The following is a 25,175-nucleotide window of genomic DNA, read 5'->3' as shown; positions in this document are numbered from 1 at the left end:
GCCTGGTTACTTACTGCAGAACTGTCACCGGAGTCATTGGCCTGACCCTTCTTCTTCTTTTCCTTTTTACTCTTTTTGGACTTCTTCTCCTTCTTCTTCTTCTTGTTGTTTTTCCCTTTAACGGAATGCTCCTGCAGAGACATGAAACACCGGTCAGAAGCGGAATTTCTCCTGCATGGAAAACAAAGTCCAGTTACGGCTCAGGGACAGGCAGAGCTTTTGTGAAATTTTTGGTTTTCTTTTTCTCTCTTTGGGCTTTACACACCTACTTTTTATTCTTCCTTTTTACGTTAATAACATGGCCTGGATTGCAGGAATGGTTCAAAGTGACTGAAATGTCACCGATCCTTGGGGGAATCAGTGCTGTCAGATCAACGTTTAGAGAAGCAAGCCATAGAAAGACAGCCCAATCCAGAGGGGCTAGAAATTTTCATGCTGGGATCAGATGTCACCTTTTGTACTATATGTGCAGCCCATTGTGAATGCAGGTTGGAGGCAGTTCAAGAGCACAGGCCTACAGAAATACTCAGGGGTGAATTTTAATTGACCTCAGCAGTGAGCTGAAGCAGCAGTAATTATAACTGCACTTTCTAGTGATCATCACTGGCTTGCTTAATTTTCTTGAATTTTGAGGTACGCAAAGACAGTCTTTTCAAAAATATAATACCGAAGTCCCATTGAGTACCTTAGTTTTCAGAGGCACAGACAAATGAAATACAATGAGCAAGAGCCCCTTGTGTTTAAGCACCTGCAACACAATGTGAACATACAGTACCTCGTATTTAAAGGATTCATATGACAAAACATGTAACAAAGTGTAATAAAAATGGTGATGAAGACATCTTCTGGAATACCCAGAAATCAGCAAATTCGACACAAAGCAGTAAGTTTGTTTTCAGGGAAAAGCTTGCGAATTGCTGAGAAGGAATCATAACAGAGGTGGTACAAGTGCATTTGTCACAGCTCACAGAAGATTTTTCACCCCACAGCTCTGACAACTACAACACATGTTGTTGGAATTGGAGTTAAAATGAGCAACAAGAAATGAGGAGATTACAATTACAATGCTGGATTATCACCATGCTCTATGCAGTGCTGGATTCTGCTATGGTCAGGACAATCTAGACTCAATGCAAAATGTACCGCACCACTATTCATAGATTCTGATCTACAAAAAGGTACATCATATATTCAGCTTCATGACAATGCAACAGACACCATGATTTTATTACACTGACTGCAAATGGATACTTCAGCTGACATTAATTAATGGCATACATCTGACTTAATTCAGTTTGCTGTTCAGAATGTCTAAAAGGGTTTGGCACAATTACCCTAGTAAGAACCAGATAAATTTTTAATTACTCCAGTTTCAACAGTTTGACAGGCTACACCATATCTTTCTGATTTGCTTTAATGAAGAGAAATATTGTACAAACTGGATAAGATTACCACAATTTAATATGACAAGCACTGAACTGCAAATAGTCTAATTAAAAACAAAAGACCCCCACAATTTACCGCACCCTTAAAAAGGATCCTTGTGTGTCAATGGAAAACATATTTAAGAAAATTCCTTAAAATGTTAATAAAACACTGTATTATAGTAAATAAATATGAGAAATAAAATGATTTCTTTGTCCAAAACATTAGTATTTAACATAAACATTAACATTTAAGAGATGAAGAAGAAAACACAAACCATAGATTAGATCCAACATGAAAATATTACCTTCAAATCTGCTTTATTTACTTTCAGGGCCTGTATGCTTTAGAAGACTTTAATGTAACATTTAAAAGACAGGGCAATTTTCTTTAAGAATATGCCAATAGTCAAACACCTCGCCATGGAGTTTATGTAACAGGTTGTATGTTTTAATGTCCTGCTCTTATGAACACTAAAGTCTTGGTTTTTAAATAAAATACATTTTTGTAAACGATGTAACACATCTTACTGTGGATCAAGATATTCATTGGCAACTTTAATCTTTTTTTAAATGGACAGAAGAGGAAATCCAAGTTCTGTACATTAACAATGTTTGTAACAAGCTTCCAGGATAAATCTCGACACCCTGTTGGACAACTAGAGTTAATGTGTTTAATATTTGTATTTCACAAGCAGCAGTTTAATGCTCACACTAATCCTGTTATAATCATAAAACAATAAATATATAAACCCCTTTCTGTTGTCCATATGGGGATTGTGCACTTAGCTTTGTTGTTCTTGGCTAATTGTGTTACTTTAGATGCCCAGACTCTTGAGAGATTTAATCTCATTGCTAAGAACATAATTGCTTACACTTCTATAGCGCTTTTCTGGACTCTCCACTCAAAGTGCTTTACAGATAATTTGAACTCCCCTCCACCACCACCGATGTGCAGCCCCACCTGGATGATGCGACAGCAGCCGTAGTGCACCAGTTTGCTCACCACACATCAGCTATCAGTGGGGAGGAGAACAGAGTGATGAAGCCAATTCATAGATGGGGATTATAAGGAGGCCATGATTGGTAAGGGCCAATGGGAAATTTGGCCAGGATGTCGGGGTAACACCCTGGGATTTTTAAATATCACAGGACCTCGGTTTTACATCTCATCCGAAGGACGGCGCCTTTTTACAGTATAGTCTTCCCATGACTATACCAGGGCATAAGGACCACACAGACTGCAGGGTGAGCGCCCCCTACAGGCCCCTCTAGTACCTCTTCCAGCAGCAACCTTAGTTTTTCCCAGGAGGTCTCTCATCCAGGTACTGACCAGGCTGACACATGCTGAGCTTCAGTGGGCTGCCAGTTGTGAGCTGCAGGGTGATTTGGCTGCTGGATACATTAGCCAATCCATTAAAAAATATGATCTATTCCTTACTCTGAAATCCAAACCTAAACTGTTGATGGGACATGAATGGATTTACTACAAGCCTCTCAATGCACTGGTACATTAGAAAATAGGGAATCTGACGTCCCTTCCCTTCACTCTCACCTCCTCCTGCTGCTTGATCCTCATGTCCACTTCTGGCAACATCCACGTGTCTTCCCCGCGGGCTTGCCTGAGCTCCTTGCGCCTCTCCTCCCGCTCATGCTGCTCTTTAGCCTGGAATTGACACAGGGGATTCAAGCTTTCAATTTCTTTCACACACCCCTCACCTCCAAAACAGGCAACAAAGCTGATGTACTCTCAAGGCACAGCATTAATCTCAGACATTTGTGGCACAATTCAATAATCCACCTTCAACATAAACCCCCATCACGTCACAGATGTTCAAAAACATTTCCAAAATGTAGTTGTGTGTAAACTAGGCCTCAGTGGAGCCATCAAGGACTAAATCTCTTCTGTGACAAAACAAAAACTCCTCATCCCCCAGGATTTCCATGGATCCGATCATTTCCTGCAGGAAGCCGATCCATCACAATTAGGCTAATTCATCCTGGAGCACATCCTTACAATTAAGAAGAGCTAACACAGCTGTGGGAGAGATAACAGTGCTGGGGGGCTCGACAGAGGTACATTATTAACCTGTTTGTTCCTCCACTGCCATGGAGAGTGCAATAAACCCTTCAGCTTTTAGATCACTCGGTTGAAAATAAGTCATTTGTCAAATCCCAGTCTCTCTAACCACAAACCAGTACTACCCTGACTAGGCTTGTCCCATTCCACTACATTCCCAGCAGCTGGCTGGCTAATTTCCACCACTGTCCAGTGAATGAACTACTGTAAGCAGCACGTCATGCTGTGACTTTTGTGTTAGACTGCTGTCCACTGCATGCAAGCAGCCAATTAAATCTCTTCTCAGACTCAATATGCGCAGAAAAAAATACACTGAAAATTCCTGGTGGATCTCATCTTTTGTAACAGAGCCAAATAAAATGATCTGCTTTATTTATTTAAATTTAATATTTTAATGTCTTGCATCTACTTGATAGATAATGATAAGAATACTTACTCTAACAGCTTTCCACCTGAAAATCAACCTTTCCTTGTACTTCATGGTTACTGACAGAATTATCTTGTTAAAGAGTGTTTCCTTTTGAGACATACATATGACATAATGTAACAAATGCAGTAATCAGGAGTGTAACGCAGCTCCTGAGGCAGGGCCTATGGAAATGTCTAACACTTAGTGACACATTTTTAAGTGCTCACACAGAAGAGTGGGACATCATACAGCTAAAGATAAAGATAAACATCAGATAAAGATCCAATACATGCAGACAAAGAGGCACTCCAATGCCTCTGGAAATGAAGATGCTGCGATGGACCCTCGGCTGTAGAAGACTAGACCATGTCATGAATGAAGGGGCGCGATAAACACTCACTGAGAAAATGAGGGAATCGCGCCTGCGACGGTATGGACACGTGCTCTGCAGCAATGACACATCAATGGCAAAGACCGCCCTCGAATTGAATGCGGAAGGCCGCCGGCCTCATGGACAACCTTAACGCGCTGGCTGGACTGGCTGAAAGACGACATGGGCCTCGCAAAAGTCTCCTGCCGAGACGCCGCAGACCGTACGAAGTGGAAAAATCGGTGCAAACAAGCAGACCCCACATAAGTGGGAAAATGTGAGGAAGAAGAAGAAGAATACATGCAGACAAAGATTACATACTTTTGACTCACCTGGGTGACATGCGGCAGCCATCTCACACCAGCAGCCCCACTACACCGATCAGACATAGCAGTGAGAAATTGTTCAAGACTGAATTAAGAACTTTAGGTAGGCCAGACTGGACAGACCCATAGCAGAACTTAGTCAGGAACCAGGAATCAACATCCCTTCTCAAACAGCACTGTGGCACCTTTAATGGTCAAGTAGTTTTGTAACAGAGCCAAATAAATTGATCTGCTTTATTCAGGGTTTAAGGTTTAGGGTCTCATTCAGAAAATAACACCTCCTGCAGCATGGTGGAGGACTCCATACTGCAGCATTGATCAAGAAACTTTGGAAAGGGAAGAGCACCACCTACTGGTCCACCAACCAAGCTACTGCTGTGAATGCTGTTTTCTCATTTTATACGGACCAGACCAAGACCTGTATTCTGAGATCTGTTGAGATAAGGTAACTCGGCCCAACTATAAAAGGTAATTTAATTAAAAAGCCACTCGCCAAGAAACGTGGTAATTTACCTTAACAAATACCGTATTTTCCAATAAGGTTTATTTAAAAAAAACGATTTTTCTTATTAAATTGATTGTTTCTTTGTTACCACCAAATCAGACATGTGGTCAAACGTCAGAAAGGTTCAGGCAATTCACCTTGTCATTCAAACAAGCAACAGGTCTTTGAAACTCTAGTTCTGCATATACTGTACGAACTTGCTAGCATACCTTAAATTGTTATGGTATTTGCATAACACATTAACATTCTTAAAGCTTTAATTTTCGTCCAAGAAGCTTATGTTCCTAGGCGTCTGCAAAGCACTAGGGAAAAAAAAAACCTCGCCTTTGAATTTGCACCATGCCGAATGCAAATTATTAAGTATTGATCATGATTTGAGAAGACGGGGGGAAAAGTAAAGCTCAACACGTCAGATAGAAGCAAAGGATTTCAACACACTGTTCTGAGGCATGGTTTATTCAAAAACCAAGGCTTGTTTTGCCTTTGCTTCTGAGCTACAGGCGGTGTTTGGACAAACTGCTGACGCACAAATAGGCTTCTGCGCATCTTTTCCTTCCTGCAGCGGCGCGTAATGCGTCTTATCACCAGCGTTCAGCATTTGGTTTTGGACTCTCCAGCCAAGTAATTAAAGTGACTGATGACAGCAAGGCAGTTGTGCTGATAAGGTTTATGATACTTATTTTTGTTCAGCATATGCGATACAAATTTTCATTACAAGAGCCCACGAAAGAAGGAAACCGTTCCACCTCGCATAGCGCAGTTGAACATTCCTTAAGATAAATTATCGGGTGCAATGTTGCTATACCTATTATCACGCCGTTACAATGCCTAAATAATTCAAGTTTCTATTTTTAATTTTATCTTCTGTGTAAGACTAATAACTATCCAAAACTGGCGCATACATTGATTTTAATGTAGAATAGTAATACCCTAAACTTCCTGAAGAACTAAAGGAGATGCTTTCAGTATCTGCTTCGGTGCCAAGGACAGAATAAATAATGAATTCGCTCACAATAATTTATTTAAAACGTCTGAATAGTTCCTTTCCAGAAAATATGGAAAAGAAAATTACCCTAAGAGACATGTACATAAGCTACAGACGACATCGTTCACTGCAGGTGCGATATCTCCACCTTGTGGTTTCGCTGTTATATGACGCGAGTAAAAAATCAATTTCCCTCTGCCCCGCACATACAAGAGCTAGTTATATAGTATAACGTGCCAGAGGAAATTGGTGATAAAAAGAACTAGGAACCGCTACACCAGTTTATAGTTCAGCTAATATGACTCATCAAGAACTTTGTCTGACAAGAAGTTACCAATTAAATACAGTACAACAGGCAACAGAAGTGCAGAAATGACATTACTGATAGTTGTCTTGAAATATTCCATATCCCGTTTCTTTCAAAGCATAAAATCACTTCCTCGAAACTGCATATACTCTATAATCCTTATTTGCTTACGCGTACGTGTAAAGATTTTAAGTATTTCAGTATTAACGATTATTCAGTAAATACGGCAAGAGTATTCATATTAAGCACAGATGTATAAGTTCCCACCCTTCTTGGAACACGGAGTAAGCAATCTTCACAAACAGTAATTTTCATCGAAACTCACACCTACCTTCTTCAGAATGTCTTCTCTTGCCTTCCTTTTCAACTCTTTCTTCTCATTGAGGCTGTTGGCACTTTCAAAACTACCACCGTACGCCGCCATGACGATGCCGCAAACCGAGCGGCCGGTTAATCCAAGGCCTTTTAAACGGTCGTAAATACATTACGACAGTTGAAGCCGCAACAGTACATAACGCACAGCTGCCCAGAAGTTATTATATACATAAAATGAAGTGGTCTGGGAAGAACCCTTTGAGCATTTTAAAATGGGTGTAAGGGAGTGTTCGCAGCAAAAATATGAAAGCGGTGCGGACGTTATTTTTATTTAATTTGTTTAATCTTTTTTCATAACTTGAATTTATGTTGTAATATGTACCCCTGACGATCTTTTTGTCTTGAGATGTTATATGTGCTCGTTTGTATTTTAATTTGTGTTATTCTGTTATGCATAAATTAAAAAAAACAGCTGCCCAGAAGTCAATCTACGGCAATAACTGTACAGTATTTGTTTTGTGATTACGTCATTGGATTTAGAAGGGTGCGATAGAAGGTGTAGCGAACATTGTTTTTATTATGCCAGAGGTCATTTTTTATTGCACTTGTGATTTTGGAATCTGTTCATACAATGGTCTTGGGTCAAAATGAAAAATCTGCCATATGACTTGATTATGTCATATGTGAAATTATAAACCTTTCAGGAAATGGGAGGTGGTGTGGACAGACCTCATGCAAAGGCTAAAGATCAGCTCGGATCGTTATTTAATAAAATCCGGAGTTGTTACTAGAAAGTCTAGCCATGTTAAAACAGTACAATTCATACACGTCATTGCTTCACTTTGTAATTGTGCACAAGAAGATCTGCTGTTAATATTCAAACAATCCTGGGCAGGTCTCTGTGCTGGGAAACATGCAGCCAAATATTCTAGTGCCAAAAATTTGTCCCAGCTTTTGATCAAAGGCCTATTACCCATTAATAATAACGCAGATGACTGGTGCAGTTTAGGACATAGTTTCACCTGAGACATCACAATAGTAAAAAAGAGTATAGTATACATTGCATTTTGAGATTTGTAAAATCAATAAAAAACTAAATACGAACTTACTGTAGAACAAATGTAAAAGCAATTAAGAAACTGCTGCTATGCGTCAATTCTACGTTTTCAAAGTACAGAACATATAAGTCTAGCAATGCATAGGGAAATGGTATTCAGCAAGCCATATTAAAATTGAGACATCAGAGGTAAAGATCTTAAGCAACTGCATATTAAAGCACAAATGCTAAGGTTTAAACTCATCAAGCTTTCAAAATAACACATCGAACCTCGGAGTCCGTAGTATGATATCCTTTCCAAAAATGGTGCTTCCTGATAAGTAAAAATCTTTTTGCAGAACTTTTATTTTCATTAAATAAAATACATTACATTGAATTACTTCATTGCATTTTGAATTACTCGATAACGGCCATCATAAAAATCACACTAAAATCTTTCTTTTTGGCTTCCTTAATATCACATTTAAAAAATCATTCACTTTTCTTCTCTAATATTACACACCAGTTCCCTTGATCATAGTAACTGGTCTGGATTGCAATGTTCTCCACTTCTCCACACAAGCTCTCCAACTCCTCTTCACAGAAGACGTGGTAATAGCGGTGAAAGATGGGGCAGATATCTGCAGATCCTAATGATTTTCCCACGTTTTTGTCCCTGGGAGCAGAGCTTTTCAGATGCCAGGGGACAAGCAGGTCCTGGGAATGGAACGCAGTTCTGTTGGTGTGAACGCTCAATGTTGACATGTTTTGCCGAGTCAAAGGACAATCTTTGACCTCCTTCCCAGCAGGCCTGTGGTTTGATGCCAAAGAGGTGCTGTGTCCTAGGTGGTCCGCTGTTTGCTCAGGTCTTTGCGCAGAGCCCTCTTCTTGATTCACCTTTTTCCCCTTCAAGTATTTGGACTTCTGCTTGTTATATTCCTGCTCCATTGCCCAAACATAAATAAGTGCCTTTCCCCCAGGCCTCAAAAGCCTCACAAGTTCTTTAATGGCAGCTAGTCTTCTCTCCTAAACATGAAACACAATTAGTAAGCTCAGTGAATAATTACATTTTTCTGCTCTGTTCTTTTTTAATAGCCAATACAAAGTAAGCCCAGGGGAGCCCTAGGTAGGGTAGGTACATTGCAGAATTGTTTAATGCAGAGTGAAGAGGTGGCAGTGTTCCACGCCCCAAACTCCAAAGTTCTCCCTAATACCTGTAACTGCAGTGGAGATTAGCCAGGTTGTATGGTTTTCCAGTGAGTATTCTAAAGCATTCTGTTGATTGAGTACTGAGTATTCTAAAATACTATAAGGTAACACCAAAACACTTTCGTGCTTCACAAGCCTGTCCATTTCAATGGCTTTAGAAGAAATAAACTTTAAAAACAGTGAATACCTTTTTATTAACTTTAAATACCTTTTTATGTCTATCCTTTTATTCCAGAGACTAAAGCTGAAGTTAGATGTAACTTTTCTCTTCAGAAAAGGTGTGGTTTGGGAAAAGATTAGATACAGTAGGCAAACTAAGGCTTCGACTTGTTTTCTTCTTGAACTGTACTGAATATCTCCTACCTAATGAAAAAATGCAGCCTACTGCTTTATCTGAGATCCTCACTGATCTTCAGCTGTTTTTGTAGCACTCTCCTGCTAGCCTTTTTTCATCAAGTGAAATTTCCTATGAAAAGAATAACTAGGAGAACCATCCAGAGCCGTTGTGTCCTGCCTGCTCTAGGTAAGAAGAACCATGAGTGTCTGCTGACCTTAGTGGAGAAGTGGTGAATGACGGCGATGGAGATACAGGCATCACAAATGCCACTGCGAAGAGGCACCTCAAGAGCATCTGACACCAGGACCTGGAAGCTCCTCTCTCCGCAGATATCCACCAGGTTCCTGCTGCGATCACAGCCCACCTGCGAAAACACAGGAGGGGGGCAGCGGGGCATCAACAGCAGCAAGGGCCAGGAGCCATGTCAGAAAGGGATGAGCAGACTGCACCCACCCCGACACAACCAGGGCCATCTCAGTCCCCATCCAGACAGCCAGTAGCCTTTATAAAAACCACCACAAAGGGGTTTCTCAAAAAGCAGCATCACACTGCGTCCCAGAAGATTCGGATCGGATCCTGTCTGCAGCCACCTCTGTGACTCTTGAACAAACAGTGACATCCTTTGAAGGTCGCTGAAAACACACGTAATGTGTCTGTGTTATGCAGAGTTTAAGTCAAGGGGTGTTATTGTGGGCCTTTCTCCGTGAGCATATCATCTTTTTATATTTTGTGGCAGTATTTTTTATTTTGACACGTAAAGTATCTTATTTACGTTTTCCAAATGCGTTTTGAGGTAACATTTGAAATATTTAAAAATGTGTTATCTCATGCATAATTCAACAATGCACCAGTTACAAGCAAAGAAAAAAAAACATTTTGGGGCACTATGAGGAGTGTACACCTTTAAAAGGTAAAGGCAATGACAATAGCTATCCCCACACATTATTCTGGCTAATTTTTAATAAGACATGATTTACACCAATAAATCAATATCTGCTTTACTGCTTGAAAGACACAGTAAAAGGCAAATAAAAACAGAAATTTACAGAGGATGCCATGTTTGGTGCTCAAATATAAAAAAAACTTATAATTTACGATAATATTTTCTTTTAAAAAGTGTCTTCCACAGTTAGGGGTTCTTTTGCACAAAAATAAAGCCTGCAGCTTGCAACATTATCTTATCCAAACAGACGAAAGGTCAAAATTATCATGGAAAGACAATTATGAGCTATGAGCTAGGGCTTTGTCACTTACAGAAATTGTGTTACACATTTTGTTCGACCTATCCTAAAAAAATGCTTTCCTCCATAGTTGTATAACAAATACATCAAACAGTACCGTTTTTAACAGCCAGTACATCATACTTTCCTTTCCAATACAGATTTTAATATAATATGGAATTGAATCAAAAAGCAAAGTGTTATATAATACACTTGGTTTTCTGCATATAAACATGATCTTATCTAAAAGACAGAATACTTAGGACATATTCAAAGCTGTAATCTTTCATCTGTTTATCTTTTTTTTTTAAAGATGTGTACTTCAGGAGCCCACTGTCTCCCTATACCATAAGGGGACGAGCAAGGACACTGCAAATAATTTGGATTATCAGAACGTTAATACTAATCAATGTGCAGATTGTAACTTTTATGCACTTACAAATGCTACTTTATATTCTTTTCTAAATGAAGATGATAGTCTTTCAGCTCAGCTCGATGGTTTGTTCCAAACGAAACCTCACGAAGTAGTAATATATATGCTTTGGCGACAATGAGGAGAACAGAGCTGGGTCAACAACCCGTGTAATTCACTCAAATCATACAGCTCGTTAACACAGAGTAGAGGGGCTTTCCGTAAAGTATCATTAAAACTGCAGATCTACGGACTGTCTTACCGCAAACAGGTCCTGTTTTAACCCCAGGTACTTTCCATTCCCACAGCCTACGTCTGCCAGGATGGCGCCAGTGGGCAGAGACTGGAGGAAGTCTACCACCCTGGGCCAGGGGGAGTGCCGGGTGCTGCTGAAATGGCTGGCGATCTCCTCGTACACCTTGTGTACAAACTCGTTCTCCAGGCAGGAGGCGTCGCGGTCGCTCTGAGGGACAGAGGGGCTGCTGGGATCCCCAGGAGAGCTCTGACTGTCGCAGACCGAGGGGAAGGCTGCGCAACAAGACGCCAACAAATCAAAACATTCCGCGCCGTGCTCCAGTGTCAACACCCTGACTTACAAACAGAAGTAAAAGAGTATTGTAGAACACGTGTCGTATTTACATCTCTCCTTTTTGTCATTGCCAGCAGCCATATCACCCTGCAACTCACAACTGGAAACCCACTGAAGCTAAGCAGGCATAAGCCTGGTCAGTACCTGGAGGGGAGACCTCCTGGGAAAAACTAAGGTTGCTGCTGGAAGAGGTGTTACTGGGGCCAGCAGGGGGTGTTCAACTGGCGGTCTGTGTGGGTCCTAATGCCCCAGTATAGTGACGAGGACACTATACTGTAAACAGGTGCCGTCCTTCGGATGAGACGTAAAACCGAGGTCCTGACTCTCTGGTCATTAAAAATCCCAGGGTGTTTCTCGAAAAGAGTAGGGGTGTAACCCCGGCATCCTGGCCAAATTTCCCATTGGGCCTTACCAATCAAGGCCTCCTAATAATCCCCCTATGAATTGGCTTCATTACTCTGCTCTCCTCCCCACTAATAGCTGATGTGGGGTGAGCGTTCTGGTGCACTATGGCTGCCGTCGCATCATCCAGGTGGATACTGCACATTGGTCGTGGAGGGGATCCCTTTGAGTGGAGTGTCCAGAAAAGCACTATATAAGTGTAAGCAATTATTATTATTGTCATTTCTTCTCATACTGTACAATACTGTAAAAGGTTCTCCCATTTCAATTACCTATCTCCTATAACCATGAACACAGAGCGACAGAGGCAGGGGTAAAGTCTACATTTTTTTCGTAATACCCACCACAGTCGCACGGAGTCCTCCTCACTTTCCGGAATGTGAAGGAAGTCCTTGTCCCTCGTTTGTGGAGTGTTAAATCTCCAGAGTCACCACTGACGATGCTGGCCTTCTCTGCATCACCGACAGGAACCACATCAAATTTCCTGGGAGTGATTCTGTCAAAGCGTAAAACACTATAGTCCCTAAATTTGTATACCTCTTTGACCCAAGGCGGTTTTTTGTTTTCCCAACTGTAGGTAATAGTGCTCTAGCTGTGAACCAACATTTAAGTCCTGAAATTCACTGTTTGCTAATGTAAAAATAAAACAAAAAATAAACCTAAAATGAAAAATGGCATTAAAGCTTAAGCTCATTTTGTCTTACGTAATGACTAGAAGAGATTCTCAGATCAATTAGCTATTAACACCCAAGTGAGCCAGACACCTCTTACTTGCCAAATTCCTTTTAATGCCATTCTATCAATTCCAAGGCATGCAAAAATAATGTTAAGTGTTCTCTCTTACCCATGACTCCACAGGTAGCGACTCTCTCCTGTCATCACCAGGACACTCCTGGCAGGCAGCACCACTGAGATAGAACGCCCATCAGTGTGCTTAAAATCCATCACAGTCTACAGAAAGACACGTTGTAGGGAAGCTACAGGAAGTGCAGATTTTTTTTCTTTCATGGTTTCTCTGGCCATGTGCAGCTGTGATATTGCTTACAATTCGCAGGAACCACACAGCAAAACATGTCTTCCGCTTCCTCTGTCCTAGCCAAATCTCCCCCTGGCCTTTACCAATCATGGCCTCCCAAATAACTCTCATGTACAGTATGAACTAGCTTCATCACTCTAATAGCTAGGCACCACTCATAGCTAGCGTGTGGTGAGCGTACTGGAGCACTTTGACTGCTGTCACATCATCCATTAGTATCATCGTCATCATCACAACCACCAACTTTGCTTTTGTTAATCAGCAATTTCCTGCTGCTTTTAGTTCATTTTAGAACATACCACAACAGCTCCATGTTATCTGTAAGTTTCTGCTCAGGTTTGTAGAAAAGCTTGCATACTTTTAAAAGATAATGCAATGTACCATTATTAGATTTAAGAGTACATTTAATTAATTTTATTATGTATTAATTAATTATTTTTTAGATTACAACCCCCTTCATATTTTTATGTGAATTGTTATTTAGCCCACAACTGGACATGTCTAAATGTTTGTCCTTACATGCATGGAAGTTGTGATCTGTTATTTAAAATTGTGGATTTTGATGCATCTCCAAGCATGATATCCTGTTCTGCAAACTCTAACCATCTAGGAAATGTAAATTGAAGACTCGGTTTTCAGGACATTTTCAGCCTGTTCTACAGTAGGTGCAAATCTCATTCCTGATGTTATCACAGCTCAGTATTTCTTACCAAACAGACTAAAAAGGTCTAAATAGCTTCTTTCATTATGTTCTTTTGAACGTCTCAACTTTTACTTTTGAATTAGTAAGTTATCAGTTGCATAGGCAGGAACTCACTTTGTTTGTCAAGGCCTTGGCTACACACAAAATGTCTGCAAAACCTACTATCAGGGGATGCACACATTTAATTAAAGGGCCTCTTACTTCCAAAAGCACATTACAGTTGATATGTATGGTAATACTGAATTTATGTCCTCATACATAAAAATGTTGTGAAGCATTAAGCTGAAATGAATAACTTAAAATCATAACCAGAAATTCCTTTGCAAACAACTCAATATAAATTAGTTGAGAAACAATTAAAAATCTGTTTGATGCGTAAACTGTCATTGTGCTAAGGTTTTGTTGACGTAATTACATCATTACTAGCTACAGAACTCGGTTTCTTAATTAAAGAATGAGAGAAACTGCTCAATGTAATAGCAGATAGAAATAACTAGTCATTTGCCTTTGTAATTAAAATTTTGATCATGTTTCTTTGTCATTTACAAAGATGTTACACTTGTTATTCATTTTTGTTGATTAGTATTTAATGAGCATCAAAAGAAACATCAGTATGCACAATTTTAGAAATATAGGTCTTCAAGTCTACAGATTCTACATTTCGATAAAATGTTGAGGCTTCATTTTGATAATTCATGACTGGTCAGGATACACTCAAGAGACTTTGACTCACTCAAGAGACTGCATAAACACAAAAATCACCTGATTAATACATGAATTGATTGATGAGATGATTTAATAGATTGACTGTCAAACCTGGTGAAAATTAAGAAAAGAAATCTGATTTTGGTCCTCTTTTTCTAATCTAAAGAAGAGAAATTTTTAGGGGGATAAGATTAAAATTTGACCGATCTGGAACAAGTCTGAGGCTCTAGTAAATCTCATGCATCACAAAAATTTAGATTTTATTTTTACTAAATTCTCCTTTTGGGCAAAGTAAACTAAAAAGCTAAAATTTTACCCCCACAGTTTACTGTGTAAATTTGTTTTAGGACTGCCAACAATACAAATTAAGAGAAAAAAAGGAGAATGATGATGTGGAAAATCATTTTATACGTTTGAACGAAAATGCTTTTGCCCAAAGAAGGTCAAGCGAAGTCGAATTCCAATATGCCTTGAACACCACAAAGGGGAACAACCATCCATTCCAATCCTCTCAAGTTTTTCAAAGATTTAGTCATGTCTTTATTGCCATTAAGTTATCCTAGTTAGTGGATTCACACCATGTGGGCGGAGCGGCCTTTCTGAATGATACAATAGCAGAGGTTTATTTATCCTACTTTGATTAGTGGTAATATTATATAAATCCTGGTTATAAGCCTTTATAATGAGCTGCACAATATCAAAATTAATTGCAGCAAATGGCTGTGAATGAACTGCAGTAGGAAATATGTAGAATATAAGAATGTCAAGAAATCCACCCGTTGATAAGGAAATATTGGCTTTACTCTCCAGTTGTCTTCTATATGTTATCTTGGCACAGGAGATATCAGCACAAGAACACTCATGATGCAGATGGGTATGAAAAAGAAATAAATGAGGTATTAACATTTCTTAGCTGATCCCTCTAAGGTCTTACTCATTTTTTTTCCTTTACAGAGAAATAACCTTTTTAATTCCTGCATAAGTCCTTCAGCAGTCCAATTTGATAACTGATCTCTCAAATTATGGATGACAAGCTGTTCATAATGTGAATTATCCATGATTGTGAGGTGACCTATTTATTCTATTGGAGAAGGAAAAAAGGAACAAGGTAAATGTTTAATCAAAAGCTGCCCTGCAGTCATTCAGAGATTCATTGCATTTTACATGTGACAGAAAATTACTTGTTCACAAGGGAAGCGTATAGTTTCTACTTAGTCTAATTTGCACAAGTCCACAACTCTCTTAACTATGCTAAAATTAATACAACGAGAATACAGAAAGATGTCTCAATATCTCACATTTCAGTGTTTTCAAATCCTATGAGCATACCCATGACTGAGAAAGTTTCAGCTAATGCAACCTGTTTATTCTGGTATACAGTGTTTCACAGTGTGACAATTATGATTACTTCATTTCACTATGTGTGGTTTTTTAACGGATGGAAATTTCGGTCCCTATATTTTTAGCATTTTCTTAATGCTAATTAAAGAAATGGATATATAAAGTACCTGAGCACCCAAATATGTGATGAATAAAAGATGAGTGCCATCTTGGTTGTATGAATTTCCTTAACATAGTAGGTTATGTAGCCTCTACTCTAGCTTCATCCAAAAATTTCATGGTGAATTCCGACATACACACAGAGCAATGTTCAGTACTGGCAATCACTTGGTTTGAACAGTTTCCACAGTTCCCTGGGTTATAGAGAGACCATAAGTATACTGGACACATTTGAAATGGAAGACTAGTAGGCAAGGGTTATAGCCCTGCTGAAAGATGAATGAGGGGTGCCAAAATCATCTGTATTATTCTGTACTTGTCAGTACTGCTTCTCTAGGGATTTCCATGTGGAATCTCGAGAGAAAATTTATCTTGGGGAAATTCCAAACATGCTACCAGGTAATAGTATTCACTAAAAGGAGTTTAAGAGAACAGGTCAGAAGGAGCTTAGACACTCGCTACTCATAAGATCCAACACTCCTATATCAGGGTTGTCGGAAAAGTCAGACACCAAGTAAGTAAGCAGGCCATTTCTCGGTTATGGCACAGCATTCATGGCCAAATAAGGACCAGAGATAGTAGTCTAGGGCTCTGTTAGGATATCAATGTTCAGAGGAGGGAAACATCAGGACCCCTCAAGGGTTCCCAGTCAGAGATCGGGGATTAACGGGAACAAGTTGCAGTGGGCTCACACCCAGAGTTCTCACCCATCAGTGAGTCAGAAATAAGCTTGAAAAGATACCAAAAGAAAACTCCAAGTGGAGAGGCAGCAGCTGAGCGAGACTGTCCCTGTGAGAGAGTACCATACTGAAAATGTCCCATGAGGCATGTCCTTCGGCCTGTCAAACCACTCTACTAGGTTGTTTTCTCTACCACGTGGGAAGCAACTCTTTGAGAGAAAAGCAAGCAGAACTGACAGGAGGACGGGTCCCAGATGAATACAGAAGTTGGTGTATTCCCTGCACATTAGGACTGAGTCAAGGGACCTGGAGAGGGACCATAGCAACAACCAGGCCTTTTATTACAGCCGAGCCCCCGGAGAGCAGCTGACAGAGAGGAACACAGCGAGCTCATTTCTGACTCCATTAGTTCCCCACCCACCCAGGATGAAAAGAGAGTGACAGATTTTAGATCGCAGAAAGGATTATGAGACGGCGGGGGATCAACAGGAAAGTCCACGGAGGGACGCGATAAAGAGGAAATGCAAATCCCACCAAGAGCAAGAAAAGTAAGCAGCAACAACAGAGAGCAACCATAAGGAAAAGAATGAAGGAGAGTGAGAAGGTTAAATTCCACAGAACGAAGCTGACAGATGGAATATAGATGCCAGTCATAAACCCCTCAAGGAGGAACGGGTTGATCAATGATCCAGGAGGGAGTGAAGAGAACAGCAGGTATTCAAGAGATAGTCAGGGCTGCTGTGGGGACTAGAGAGAAACACCAGACTGGCCACAGGTCCAGCTCATGGGCCGAAGTCATTACAACATCACACCTGAGTGAGACGTTAAGGTTCAGTTGGTCAGGATGTACAGTCTCTAATAAAGCACCGAGTTCTCTAGAGGCATAAATAAAAGCCTAACCACAGGTCACTTAAACTGCAAGATAAAAATTCGAGCAGGCAGGCTTCCATGAGTCACATTATAGCAAATGAGTGAATTCCACCTCCAGGACAATGATGGTGACCTTGCTGCATAGCATACAAATGTTCTGTAAAGCCTGATGGAAAAAGTGAAACATATAAATCGGGACATTCACAAACTAATCTGTTTTTGAAGCTCTTCGTGTCACCTATTTCGATTTTCATGCACAAGAAACGACTCAAGTGTTTTTCTAATCGACCCCTATCTAGTTTGAATTCCATGCAGACTGCCAAGTTGACATTTTGTTTTTGTTCTAGTTTGCAATGTTCCTATTATTGCAAACCGGGGCTATGTTTTGCCTTAGTCGCTGCTCAGAGGGAAGATCTGGACAAAGTTCATCAGTAGCTCAGTAAATCACTGGACTGTAGTAAAGCTTGTCAGAGTCTGACATTTACTTTGAGAGAAATCACCTGCTATCCATCCAGTGAAGTAAGACTACTGAATGATTTGTGTCTAAAGCACTGTTTCAGGTTCCAGTAACTCTGTGAATTGTAATTAATCTGCCCTGCCAACAGTTCCTCATTAACAGTGAAGCAAAAAGAGTTAATTTAAAAATAACTCAATAAATGACCTGGAGAAAGTCTGAGGCTCTAATTGAAAATTGTAATAATGATTGGCGATTTATGGTTTACAATGCTTCAGACTGGTCTATTAACCATTATTAGATTATTTTAGAGTGATCAACAACTCAGACATTAAGTCAAGTCTTTAACTCATCGCAATACATAAACATTTTAGTAGATTTGGAAAGGGGCATGAGGTTTTCTGTGTACTATATCATCTTTCAAGAACTGGACGAAGAAAGTCTCCAAGCTCAAGCTATGAGTGGGAGGCTGATTTAAACATCTCTTTAATAAACAACAACAGTCTTTTAAGATCCTTAAGGATGTCAAAAGACTACCAAGAGAAATTAGAATGGGGCTTAAACAATTCAACAGATTTCATTGGTCCCCATCCAGACAAAACAGACTTAATCTAAAAGACTCAGAATGCAAAAAACACACATCTAAAGTTCAGTTGCTGCCATTAAAAGGATCATGCAGTTTAAATATACTAATAGAAAAAAGTAACAACATTTTCTGGAATGAGAATGCTATAGTTATAGCTTATGTATTTTCACAAAAAGTTGTTAATTTGTTTTCCATAATGCCTCGAATGTCACCAGAAGCAAGGGAGAGGGCCACTGGCAAGCTGCAGGCAGGCATGTCATGTGCCAGCATTGCCAGACACTAATGAGTAAGCCACTCCACTGTATCCCGACTGCAGAGAAGGTTTCAGCAGACTGGCAGGACAGATGGCCGTCCAAGATCCGGTTGCCCTCGACTGACCACACCAGAGCAGGACTGACACATCAGACTGGTCCATCTGAGAGATCGGTTCAGATCTGCCACCCGTACTGCTGCTGAAACTGCTGGCAGACACAATGCCCACATCAGTGACAGGACAGTGAGGCTCCATGCTGCTGGCCTTAGAGCAAGGCGACCTATCAGAGGCCCTCTGCTCACACCTCCTAGACATCACACCCAACTGACTTGGGCCAGACAGAGGCTGCGATGGGCTCGTCAGCATTGGCATCAGGTCCTCTCCACAGATGAGTCACTCTTCAGCCTGTTCCACGCAGATGGGAGGGCCATAGTGTGGAGGAGGGGGTGTTGCGTTTCTTTTTTCCATCATTATAGTCTCCACATCGCCTTTGGCTTTCATATTCTAAAGAATTTCTTCCTACTTTCTGGTTTAACTGCTCACAAATCCTGCGGATTCAGACTGCTATAATGCTATCAAAGAACCTGACAGAGAACATAAAGGTTTCGGTTCTCTCACTCATTAATGAGTGGTAATAGGTAATTTACTCTTATGAAGGGCTCTAGGATCAAATTAATTGACAGAGCTTAAATGTGAGATGGGCAAAATACCTTGATTATATCAACTATTTATGACTGAGTATAATGTATAACATAGTATAGCTGGTACTGTTCAGTTAGTATCTAGTATATTATAGTATAATAGTAGTATTACTAGTATAGTAGATAGAAGATTGTAGAAGAAGGTAAATCAAGATGAAGAACTAAACATTTTTGTGTATCCGAATATGACATTGATCAGATAATCCTGGTCTTTTCTAAAAAACCATCACACAGGCTCCAGCTTTAAATTTGATTTAGCGGCCTAATTAAATTCATTTAAATACCATCCTATACTACTGTACTGTATTTGCACTTAATACACAAGTCTTTCTAATAACAAAAGAGTTTAAAATGGTTTATGGCTTTAGAAGAACCCAGTTTTGCAAAAAAATGAAGAAATTCCTACATCCAATATAAGCAATAACTCATTTATAAACATATAGCTGATGGGATTACTGCACACCAAAAACAAAAATAGCGTACCTTCGCTCCAAGACTTAATGAGATGATTGTATCTTCAAAGGCAGAATGAGTGTCAATGTGAGGTGGAATACCTGTCAAAAACAACAAAAAACAAATAAAAGCATATATTTAAAAAATATCACATTTTGCAGAACAATGTAACACTTAAGTCCATGTGTCTTCGTGTATGCACTGCATGTGATTTAATCTGGGATATAATATGCATATAACCTCCTCATGCTTTAGTAAAAACAAAGATCAGAAACCTGACACTGATTACAGCTAAACAATTCAAAATAAACCCAGAAATCATTATTCTTTTCCGCTCCTTAATAGTGGACATACTGAGATTGTAGACAATGAAAAGCTCTCTTCAGTACCGCAGAGTTCAGCTGTAATGCTGAGCAATCAGCACAGTAGGTTCCACTCTCTGATGAGAACATGATTGCAAAATGATTAGAAAGTCTAACTCATAACTCAAGCACAACAATAAAGTAATAATTGTTACAACACATGAAGCATATGTGTTGAAATAATCTCTGTAACTTTCTGTTCTGAATGATTTGTTAATTTCCTACACACAGCAATGATTAAAAATGGCTCTTTCAAACACCAACACACCCTGTATTCACTCTTATGAAGCAAACAAGAACAAATAAGGATCTGTCTTTTGACACATTCTCAAGCTCCTCATGCTGCAGAGAATATATGGTCCATTTCCAATAGAGATGCTGCAATACACTTGGAGTATCACCTTTCAGGTCTGCAGTATCCCAGCAAATCAAATGTTATCCATTTAATCACAAAGATGGAAGCTTCTTTTTTCCCAAAAAAATATTATTTTTAATAAAAAAACATTAATTAAGAGATGCTTATAATTAAAATTTCCATCATGGACTTCTATGGACATGGAAGATTTTGTGCTCTGAGGTTTTGCTTGTTTGAGGTGTAGAAGAAATTAAAATAGGTAGCTGCATCAGTATGTGTAAGCAGCAAAGGAACAGGTAAAGGTTAATTCCATGCTGAAAGTAAATAAAAGTGACAGCATTTCAGCTGTGGAGCCTTCTTCGGGTCTGTGAAGGTTGTAACACCTGAAAAAGGCTCCTTGAAACACCTGAAACATTTTGTGTCTCTGGGGTTCTGTGACTTTGGGTCTGTTTTTCCCTTTAAATGTGCCTTTGAAGAAATGTTGTTTTGTTACTGGAAAGTTGAAAATACAAATAAGTGCACCAAAAAAGGCACAACTGGCAGCCCACTGAAGCTCAGCAGGTGTGAGCCTGGCCAGCACCTGGATGGGAGACCTCCTGGGAAACCTAAAATTACTGCTGAAAGAAGTGGGACTAGTAGGGGGTGCTCACCCTGCACTCTATGTGGGTCCTGTTACCACCATATAGTGATGTGGACACTATATTGTAAAAAAGGCGCCGTGCTTCGGACAAAAAAATGTCCTGACTTTCCATGGTCATTAGAAATCTCAGGATGTTTCGTGAAAAGAGTACAGGTGTTACCCCAATCTCCTGAACAAAATTCCCCATGGCCTTTACCATAATAATCCCCATCTCAGAACTGGTTTCATCACTCTGTTCTCCTCCCCACTGATAGCTGGTATTTTATACAAAAGGTCTTTGCTGCCCTCTTGTGTTGAATCAGTGTTAGTGCACCACAGCCTACCTTGTCCTGGCTGGTACTGATTTACTGTGAGCTGGTCAGGTTTGACCTTTATGAGATTCTCTTTCAGACATCTGTCTAACACTTCATTGCAAAACATGGGCAGGCCTGAAAAACAAGCAGCACCACAAACATTCTATTTACAACAATGATGAGGTAGAAAAAACATTATAGAAACAACTAAAACTTTGTATTCAACCCAGTATCTGGCACTCAATTTAAATTCACCTGGATTTTTTAACTGTGAAATCAAATCACTGAATTATAGAAAATAATTCATACAAATGTACTTACCTCCAGGTAAAGGTTTGTTTTTGTCCACATTGTTGTTGTCATACCGAAATTCATAGCCATAGTGTTTTACTTGCCTATGTTTCAAAGCCTTCTGAGCTATAACAGCAAGAGAAAAGAAATTATTCCACACCAATCTAATATCCATTATTACTAAATGAATTTAAAATGCGAGAAACTACTACATTTTCAGAAATGCTATAAATCAAGGCACAAAGGCCTGTTATGATTTTATTAACTTTTTGAAATCTACAATTTCTTAAATATTTCAAAACATTGAAGTTAAGGCACTACTAACCATTCAAATTCACTAGCAGAAACAGGTACACAAAAGAGGTATATTTAGATTTTGAAGTAACTGTTATGAAAGACTTTAGAAAGTGCTATGAACCTCTCACCAGTGTCTGTGTTGCTATGAGAACCCCAGTCAATGGCTCCCAGCAGTCTCATTTCCTCCTCAGGTGATAGAAACTCCTCCACCACCTTCAGACCAGGGGGCAGCTCCTGTCCTTGCCAAACCACACTTCCTACTGCAGAGAGAGACACTGGTGGGCATCCTTAAAGCATTTCCTGTGAAGTTACTGAGACCTTACTCATTGATGTTGTCACACATACTGTCGATTAAGGTTGCCTCCAATTAACCTTTGAGATTAAGATGATCTAAACACACGTCAGGATACAAAAGTGGCAAATCACTGAACAAAACGATCTTTTCATTATTAAACATCTCCAAGTCATCACTCAACATGCTGTTGCTGTAACAGGTTCTGTACTTTCCATCACTTTCCATGGGTAAAATATAAAATTGTTAAAAGTAGGACTGATTCTCTAAAAGTGGGCCTCAGGTTCTCTCAAATCTGTTAGTATGAAAAGAGCACTATAACTTCATTATAAGAACCTCACAAATAAAATAATTAAACATTCAGACATCCAAGGCTTGTGTTTATTGGAAAAATAACATTTTTCATAGTCCATTTCTAAAACTGTACACTGCAACAAGCATAGAATTAAGGACAATATTTTTTTGTTAAATTCCAGCTTTAGACTGTCCCTCAATCAATGCCTGTCTGCATTATTTTCTATACTGTAACAGCCTTACTGCCCCTGTGTTCAGAAACCGCCCTACCTAGCGCTCAAAAAACAATTCCTTGGAAAAAGCTTCCTTCTTTTCAGTAACACGGGATACCCTGAAACCAAACCCTCTTAATAAATAACACTGCAGGGCAGCCCACATTTCGACTTATCTTCCCTTTGCCCTACAAACCAAGCCTGAGCTGGCTTTTTACCCCGACATTTCCCCTGACTGTCAGAGATGTACCTGTAACTGAATTTTCCGCAATCTTGCCACAGCTACTTTCCAAAATAACAAATAAAAAACAAACAAACAAACAAACAAACAAACAAACAAACAAACATCTCGGCTCACCTTCCTCTACAAAGTTTAAGTACAGGGTGACTTGCTGGTGCTCCGTATCGAGCTGTCTGCCATTGAGGGTTTTGTGCGCCAGCTGAGCAGCATCTACGGACTGGTAAGTTACAAAGGCATAGGGCTTGTTTGGTGGCATGAGTACTGCCCTGAGTGAGCCACACTGTTCTAGCACCTCTAGCAGTTGCTCTCTGCTCATCCCATTGCCAAGCCCACCGTTAGCTACCACCAGGCTCTGAAACAAGAGAAATCACAATCGTTTTCCCTTCACTTGCCTTTCTTTCGTCCTACATTGTCGGGCCCCGGGCAAAGCGACTACGCACGTTTGATGTTTCATTACTGTTTTCAATCATTTGATCATCAAGGCATGAAAACGCCAAATGCTTAAGGTTTTAAAAACAATGCTCTCTTAAACACGTGGTTGTTAATTGCACAGAAAGAGTACTAATAGAGTGACTATTCGTTTACCTATTCGCCTTCTTTTTAGGCTTGGGCTAATTTGAGTTTTAAATCGATTTCGGGGAAGAAACAAAGATACTCCATTCGGTTGGCGTTACGATTTGATCAAACTGTCACTGATGAATAACAGCGTACGTAATAAGCAACGAAACCTGCTAATGACAGCATCATTAAGCGCAATACAATTTACATTTTTAAGTGACATACATATCCGTGACATACATACAATATAAACATTTTTATATAAATTATAAAAACATCTTTAAGGTTCTGTATCTTAAACATAAGATCGGTGTACTACAAGTGCTTTATTTCAACAAAAATAGTGTCACCTTTGTTGGTATCAACACTGTGTCAATGCCTTCATGTTTTAGTAATGTATGGCTCGCTTTTAATTGCTTCCTTAAAAGTTTTTTCTCCTCTTTAGTCTTTTTCTGTAGTTTCACGCCTTCTTCCAAGCATGTCTCCATGGTGCCACAATGAACTGAACACTGAACGAAACAGAAGAAAAGAAAATGGTTCCTAGCGGCAGTTAAAGCCATCGCTGGAAGGATTAATAACAAAACTGACAGCAGTCAGTTTTGCCGTGCTTTTTGTTTATGTATTAAAATAATTATATTGCTCTTAATAGTAAACATAAGTTTGGTAGAACTTTAACATGTTAAACTAATCAATACATGATGTGTGCATGTCTCAAACAGAAAGTTGCTGTACATGAGACATACACACATCCTGTACACATCAGTGATTTGAGACCACTCTGAATTGTTCTTGTCCTTGACTACGAGTTCTTACTGCTTTTTTAAGTCAAGGACAGCCATCAGTAAGGGTTTGCATGCCAAATGTGGTAAAACCAAACACCTGTTGTCTTACTCTCTGATCTTTCTGCACAAGCCTTCTATATTAATGGTTTTAACATTCTGGATGTGTTCCCGGAAAGTTTCTCATTGGTCTCATTGGTCTAACAAATAGATACTAAACTCCCTCTCTCCCAGATTGCCTGCCGAAAAAGAGGAAACCCTTAAAAGTGTTCTCTAAATTCTTTCACAGTCTGCTTTTATTGCACAGTAAAGTTTCTGAACATGTTTATGACATATTCCACTAACAGCGGGGGTTAGTACCCAAGAAGGTGTGTACTGTCTGCATAAAATATAACATTGTTTTTACTTTTGTATACTGGGTTCAATCTGAAGCACTTAATGGTACATATTGTGACTTTAGGGCCATAGGAGCCCCTCAAAGATCGGTAATTTCTCCAGTAGTGTCCAAATTATATACAAAAACTTTATAACATAACATCACTTTATTAGCCCTATACAATTTCTTGCATTAGGAATTACTCTTTTCATATACCCCAGCTTGCTCTTCATGAAACACAAACAGGGAGAGAGAAGCTTGGGGTCAGAGCATAGGGTCAGCCGTTATACAGCACCCCTGAAGGAGTTGGGGTTAAGG

The 25,175-nt window shown here is 39.6% G+C and overlaps 2 protein-coding genes across 2 annotated transcripts in view; both read right to left on the bottom strand.

The window, feature by feature from the left end:
* cwf19l2 (CWF19 like cell cycle control factor 2) overlaps positions 1–6,864 on the bottom strand; it is a 44,306-nt gene extending 37,442 nt beyond the window's left edge. Inside the window, exons 1-3 of the mRNA XM_015341607.2 lie at positions 6,738–6,864; positions 2,980–3,090; positions 15–131 (exon numbers count right to left, since the gene is read on the bottom strand). Coding sequence (XP_015197093.2) covers positions 15–131; positions 2,980–3,090; positions 6,738–6,830 — 321 coding nt within the window. The 5' untranslated portion in view covers positions 6,831–6,864. The remainder of the gene's footprint in view (positions 1–14; positions 132–2,979; positions 3,091–6,737) is intronic.
* A 1,243-nt stretch (positions 6,865–8,107) lies between these two features.
* alkbh8 (alkB homolog 8, tRNA methyltransferase) lies at positions 8,108–24,216 on the bottom strand. The gene is made up of 11 exons (XM_006628111.3): positions 24,053–24,216; positions 23,262–23,496; positions 22,234–22,365; positions 21,839–21,934; positions 21,548–21,652; positions 19,898–19,968; positions 12,771–12,877; positions 12,271–12,422; positions 11,198–11,463; positions 9,518–9,667; positions 8,108–8,783 (listed from the first exon to the last, which is right to left on the bottom strand). The coding sequence occupies exons 1-11, from the start codon at positions 24,188–24,190 to the stop codon at positions 8,250–8,252; spliced, it is 1,986 nt and encodes a 661-aa protein (XP_006628174.3). The 5' UTR covers positions 24,191–24,216; the 3' UTR covers positions 8,108–8,249.
* Positions 24,217–25,175: the final 959 nt, after the last annotated feature.

Source organism: Lepisosteus oculatus, chromosome 5 (genome assembly GCF_040954835.1).
Source record: "Lepisosteus oculatus isolate fLepOcu1 chromosome 5, fLepOcu1.hap2, whole genome shotgun sequence".
Lineage (NCBI taxonomy): Eukaryota > Metazoa > Chordata > Actinopteri > Semionotiformes > Lepisosteidae > Lepisosteus > Lepisosteus oculatus.
Note: the sequence above shows the minus strand (reverse complement) of the source record. Positions and strands in the feature narration are given on the sequence as shown.